Source organism: Oncorhynchus mykiss, chromosome 23 (genome assembly GCF_057628025.1).
Source record: "Oncorhynchus mykiss isolate SJ-2025 chromosome 23, ASM5762802v1, whole genome shotgun sequence".
Lineage (NCBI taxonomy): Eukaryota > Metazoa > Chordata > Actinopteri > Salmoniformes > Salmonidae > Oncorhynchus > Oncorhynchus mykiss.
Window position 1 is genome coordinate 56578166 of NC_143044.1, and position 6835 is coordinate 56585000.

Genomic DNA, 6835 nt, shown 5'->3' on the forward strand with positions numbered 1-6835 from the left:
GAATGCAGCCTCCGGATAAATTGTTTCCAGTTTGCAGAGAGTTAAATAAAGTTCGTTCAGAGCCATCGATGTGTCTGCTTGGGGGGGGATATATACGGCTGTGATTATAATCGAAGAGAATTCTCTTGGTAGATAATGCGATCTACATTTGATTGTGAGGAATTCTAAATCAGGTGAACAGAAGGATTTGAGTTCCTGTATGTTTCTTTCATCGCACCATGTCACGTTGGCCATGAGGCATACGCCCCCGCCCCTCTTCCTACCAGAAAGATGTTTGTTTCTGTCTGCGCGATGTGTGGAGAAACCCGTTGGCTGCACCGCTTCGGATAGAGTCTCTCCAGTGAGCCATGTTTCAGTGAAGCAAAGGACGTTACAGTCTCTGATGTCCCTCTGGAATGCTACCCTTGCTCGGATTTCATCAACCTTGTTGTCAAGAGACTGGACATTGGCAAGAAGAATGCTAGGGAGTGGTGCGCGCTGTGCCCGTCTCCGGAGTCTGACCAGAAGACCGCCTCGTTTCCCTCTCTTTCGGAGTCGTTTTTTTGGGTCGCTGCATAGGATCCACTCCGTTGTCCTGTTTGTAAGGCAGAACACAGGATCCGCGTCGCGAAAAACATATTCTTGGTCGTACTGATGGTGAGTTGATGCTGATCTTATATTCAGTAGTTCTTCTCGACTGTATGTAATGAAACCTTAGATGACCTGGGGTACTAATGTAAGAAATAACACGTAAAAAAACAAAAAACTGCATAGTTTCCTAGGAACGCGAAATCTTGCTGCTGTGATGGCACACTGTGGAATTTCACCCAGTTTTTCAAAATTTGATTTGTTTTCGAATTCTTTGTGGATCTGTGAAATCTGAGGGAAATATGTCTCTCTCTCTGTCTCTCTCTGTCTCTCTCTCTGTCTCTCTCTCTGTGTCTCTCTCTGTGTCTCTCTAGGTCAATGTTTCTCTCTCTCTCTCCCTCTCCCTTTCTGTGTCTCTGTCTCTCTGTCTCGGTCTCTCTGTCTTCCTCTCTCTGTCTCTCTGTCTCTGTATCTCTGTCTGTCTCTCAATTTCAATTCAAGGGGCTTCATTGCTATGGGAAACACATGTTAACATTGCCAAGGCAAGTGAAGTAGATAATTAACAGAAGTGAAATAAACAATACAAATGAACAGTAAACATTACACTCACAGAAGTTCCAAAAGAATAAAGACATTACAAATGTAATGTGTACAGTGTTGTAACGATGTGCAAATAGTTAAAAGTACAAAAGGGAAAATAAACATAAATATGGGTTGTTGGGTTTACAATGATTTTTCACTGTTTGGCCTTTTCTTGTGGCAACAGGTCACACATCTTGCTGCTGTGATGGCACACTGTGGTATTTAACCCATGGGAGTTTATCAAAATGAGATTTTTTTCTTTGTGTAATCTGAGGGAAAAATATCTCTAATATGGTCATACATTTGGCAGGAGGTTAGGAAGTGCAGCTCAGTTTCCACCTCATTTTGTGGGCAGTGAGCACATAGCTTGTCTTCTCTTGAGAGCCAGGTCTGCCTTCGATGGCCTTTCTTAATAGCAAGACTATGCTCACTGAGTCGCCTGCCTGCCTGCCTGCCTGCCTGCCTGCCTGCCTGCCTGCCTGCCCGCCCGCCCGCCCGCCCGCCCGCCCGCCCGTCTGCCCGTCTGTCCGTCTGTCTGTCTGTCTGTCTGTCTGTCTGTCTGTGTCTTTCTTTCTTTCTTTCTTAAATATTTTGAGGGGTCAGGTACTCTGTCCGTGCTTTGGCACAGACGCACTGCGCCACTAAGCACAAACACAAACCCTGGCTGCCCATAGGGCTCTGTATAGGGAATAGGGTACCATTTGACCAGGGCTCATAGGGCTCTGTATAGGGTACCATTTGACCAGGGCTCATAGGGCTCTATATAGGGAATAGGGTACCATTTGACCAGGGCCCATAGGGCTCTGTATAGGGTACCATTTGACCAGGGCTCATAGGGCTCTGTATAGGGAATAGGGTGCCATTTGGAAGGTATCCCCATGTGGAATGAAGGAAAATAAAGAATATCTCTCAGGGTCGTGAGTCCAGTATGGAAACTCACTGTAATCCAAATGAAATGAACGTAATTATATAGCCGCGAGTTCATGATCAATTCCTGACTCATGTGGTTCACGTCAAATGACAACGGAATGTTTCCAATTGGGTTTTGGAACAAAACTTTACAGATTCTACAACCAAATAACTGGCCTGTTGACTTGTTATTATTCCTGGGCCCGTATTCAAAAAAGTATCTGGGTTTTAGAGGGCCGATCTAGGATCAGGTTTCCCCTGTCTACATCATCTTATTAATTACTGCCTCTTTTTGAATGTAGGCCATATGATTTCTCTCCTCTCTTCCCAGGAGGTGATGTTCTTCTGTGTGCGTGAGGAACCGGTGGTGTTCCTGCACCTGGAGGAGAACTTTGTTCCATACACCCCGCGGAGGAAGGAGAACCTCCATGAGAATCTCCATGGCCTGGACAAGGAGGAGACGGTGGAGACCCTGGAGCTCACCATCAGGAAGGAGGTGACCTGGCCTCCTCCTACTAATAAACCCATAAACCTCCTCTTTATCTATCAATATACTGGCCTCCTTCTACTAATAAACCTAGAAACCTCCTCTTTATCTATCAATATACTGGCCTCCTCCTACTAATAAACCTAGAAACCTCCTCTTTATCTTTCAATATACTGGCCTCCTCCTACTAATAAACCTAAAAACCTCCTCTTTATCTATCAATATACTGGCCTCCTTCTACTAATAAACCTAGAAACCTCCTCTTTATCTATCAATATACTGGCCTCCTCCTACTAATAAACCTAGAAACCTCCTCTTTATCTATCAATATACTGGCCTCCTCCTACTAATAAACCCAGAAACCTCCTCTTTATCTATCAATATACTGGCCTCCTCCTACTAATAAACCTAGAAACCTCCTCTTTATCTTTCAATATACTGGCCTCCTCCTACTAATAAACCTAGAAACCTCTTTATCTATCAATATACTGGCCTCCTACTACTAATAAACCTAGAAACCTCCTCTTTATCTATCAATATACTGGCCTCCTCCTACTAATAAACCCATACACCTCCTCTTTATCTATCAATATACTGGCCTCCTCCTACTAATAAACCTAGAAACCTCCTCTTTATCTATCAATATACTGGCCTCCTCCTACTAATAAACCTAGAAACCTCCTCTTTATCTATCAATATACTGGCCTCCTCCTACTAATAAACCTAGAAACCTCCTCTTTATCTATCAATATACTGGCCTCCTCCTACTAATAAACCCAGAAACCTCCTCTTTATCTATCAATATACTGGCCTCCTCCTACTAATAAACCTAGAAACCTCCTCTTTATCTATCAATATACTGGCCTCCTTCTACTAATAAACCCAGAAACCTCCTCTTTATCTATCAATATACTGGCCTCCTCCTACTAATAAACCCAATGTCCCTCTTGATCCAGCAGTAGACAGCTTGTCTACACTACAGATTAGAGTTCGACCGATTAATCGGACTGGCCTGAATAATTAGGGCCGACAGTGGGTTAACTGGTCTAGGAACAGTGGGTTAACTGGTCTAGGAACAGTGGGTTAACTGGTCTAGGAACGGTGGGTTAACTGGTCTAGGAACGGTGGGTTAACTGGTCTAGGAACGGTGGATTAACTGGTCTAGGAACAGTGGGTTAACTGGTCTAGGAACAGTGGGTTAACTGGTCTAGGAACGGTGGGTTAACTGGTCTAGGAACATTGGGTTAACTGGTCTAGGAACAGTGGGTTAACTGGTCTAGGAACAGTGGGTTAACTGGTCTAGGAACGGTGGGTTAACTGGCCTAGGAACGGTGGGTTAACTGGTCTAGGAACGGTGGGTTAACTGGTCTAGGAACAGTGGGTTAACTGGTCTAGGAACAGTGGGTTAACTGGTCTAGGAACGGTGGGTTAACTGGTCTAGGAACGGTGGGTTAACTGGTCTAGGAACGGTGGGTTAACTGGTCTAGGAACGGTGGGTTAACTGGACTAGGAACAGTGGGTTAACTGGTCTAGGAACGGTGGGTTAACTGGTCTAGGAACAGTGGGTTAACTGGTCTAGGAACAGTGGGTTAACTGGTCTAGGAACAGTGGGTTAACTGGTCTAGGAACAGTGGGTTAACTGGTCTAGGAACAGTGGGTTAACTGGTCTAGGAACGGTGGGTTAACTGGACTAGGAACAGTGGGTTAACTGGACTAGGAACAGTGGGTTAACTGGTCTAGGAACAGTGGGTTAACTGGTCTAGGAACGGTGGGTTAACTGGACTAGGAACAGTGGGTTAACTGGTCTAGGAACAGTGGGTTAACTGGACTAGGAACAGTGGGTTAACTGGTCTAGGAACAGTGGGTTAACTGGTCTAGGAACAGTGAGGTTAACTGGTCTAGGAACAGTGGGTTAACTGGTCTAGGAACAGTGGGTTAACTGGTCTAGGAACAGTGGGTTAACTGGTCTAGGAACGGTGGGTTAACTGGACTAGGAACAGTGGGTTAACTGGTCTAGGAACAGTGGGTTAACTTCCTGTTCAGGGGCAGAACGACATGAAACATTTATTTTCCACCATAATATACAAATAAATTCATTAAAAATCCTACAACGTGATTTTCTGGATTTTTTTTCTCATTTTGTCTGTCATAGTTGAAGTGTACCTTTGAAAATTACAGGCCTCTCTCATCTTTTTAAGTGGGAGAACTTGCACAGTTGGTGGCTGACTAAATACTTTTTTTCCCCACTGTATATTGTCGTCAAGGCTTTATATGGTGGAGCGAGAAGGGTGTGTCTGAAAAGTTTTATAGCCCATGACTCTTCACAGGGGCGGGCCACTGATTTGAGCAGAGTCCTAACCTTATGAAAACCCAATTCTCACATTTTAGAAGCTAAAATTACATTTCATCCCATCACGAATAATTTTATATTCAAACATTTAAATTGAACAACAATTCCATGTGAATCCGATAACTCTGATGTGTAGACTTTCCACTGTAGAGTTTGTCATCTTATCATTGATGAGAATGTCTCAGATGACAACCGAACTGACATCATATTCATTAAGTACCACCGCATATGTTCAATTGGTCGGATTACCAGAATATAGTTAAATTCCCCCACCTTCTGATGTTCCCAGAATCTCTATGTTAACCAAGGGGTTTGCAAATGTAACATCAGTAGGGTAGAGAGAGGAAAAGGGGGGAAGAGGTATTTATGACTGTCATAAACCTACCCCCAGGCCAACGTCATGACACAGGGTTGGTAGGGACAGGGTTGGTAGGGACAGGGTTGGTAGGGTTGGTAGGGACAGGGTTGGTAGGGTTGGTAGGGACAGGGTTGGTAGGGACAGGGTTGGTAGGGACAGGGTTGGTAGGGACAGGGTTGGTAATGACAGGGTTGGTAGGGACAGGGTTGGTAGGGACAGGGTTGGTAATGGTTGTGGTGTTAGATGTGTCCTCAGACGTTGTTCTCTGTAGCCCCTGAAGGACTCCTCCAGCAGCCCCGTGTAACACCCACCTGGGTGATGTTTCCTCTGCTGCAGAATCGGGTGCTGAAAGCTCCCCACACATCAGTCCAGAGTACTAGTCATCCTCATTACAAAGCAGCCCTCTGCCATCTCAGCAGTGCAGTTCTCTTACGCTTTGAGTGGTGAAACGACAAGCTGTCTCAAGAATGCATCTTTTAAATGCAAACAGTCAGCTGACTAGCTAGCACATCGAGATACCATCATTTCTGCAGGTCTGATACTCAAGACAAGTAGATATATTGGATCAAAATGATATTAGAAATAAAAATCATTACAACGAACAAACAAAGCAGGTCAAATGGTCTGCAGTGTTTCCTAACGTCAGTAATAAGACTCTGATGCTCTCTGGTTTCTCCAGCTCCACTCTGATGCTCTCTGGTTTCTCTAGCTCCACTCTGATGCTCTCTGGTTTCTCCAGCTCCACTCTGATGCTCTCTGGTTTCTCTAGCTCCACTCTGATGCTCTCTGGTTTCTCCAGCTCCACTCTGATGCTATCTGGTTTCTCTAGCTCCATTCTGATGCTCTCTGGTTTCTCTAGCTCCACTCTGATGCTCTCTGGTTTCTCCAGCTCCACTCTGATGCTCTCTGGTTTCTCTAGCTCCACTCTGATGCTCTCTGGTTTCTCTAGCTCCACTCTGATGCTCTCTGGTTTCTCTAGCTCCACTCTGATGCTCTCTGGTTTATCCAGCTCCACTCTGATGCTATCTGGTTTCTCTAGCTCCACTCTGATGCTCTCTGGTTTCTCCAGCTCCACTCTGATGCTCTCTGGTTTCTCTAGCTCCACTCTGATGCTCTCTGGTTTCTCTAGCTCCACTCTGATGCTCTCTGGTTTCTCTAGCTCCACTCTGATGCTCTCTGGTTTCTCTAGCTCCACTCTGATGCTCTCTGGTTTCTCTAGCTCCACTCTGATGCTCTCTGGTTTCTCTAGCTCCACTCTGATGCTCTCTGGTTTCTCTAGCTCCACTCTGATGCTCTCTGGTTTCTCTAGCTCCACTCTGATGCTCTCTGGTTTCTCTAGCTCCACTCTGATGCTCTCTGGTTTCTCTAGCTCCACTCTGATGCTCTCTGGTTTCTCTAGCTCCACTCTGATGCTCTCTGGTTTCTCTAGCTCCACTCTGATGCTCTCTGGTTTCTCTAGCTCCACTCTGATGCTCTCTGGTTTCTCTAGCTCCACTCTGATGCTCTCTGGTTTCTCTAGCTCCACTCTGATGCTATCTGGTTTCTCTAGCTCCACTCTGATGCTCTCTGGTTTCTCTAGCTC

General features: G+C 45.3%; 1 protein-coding gene across 2 annotated transcripts in view; it reads left to right on the plus strand.

The window, feature by feature from the left end:
* Positions 1-6835, plus strand: part of LOC110516810 (paladin) — a 162936-nt gene that overhangs the window by 63481 nt on the left and 92620 nt on the right. For both annotated transcript variants that reach the window (XM_090217737.1, XM_090217736.1), the window contains exon 5: positions 2390-2554. In XM_090217737.1, coding sequence (XP_090073863.1) covers positions 2390-2554 — 165 coding nt within the window. The remainder of the gene's footprint in view (positions 1-2389; positions 2555-6835) is intronic.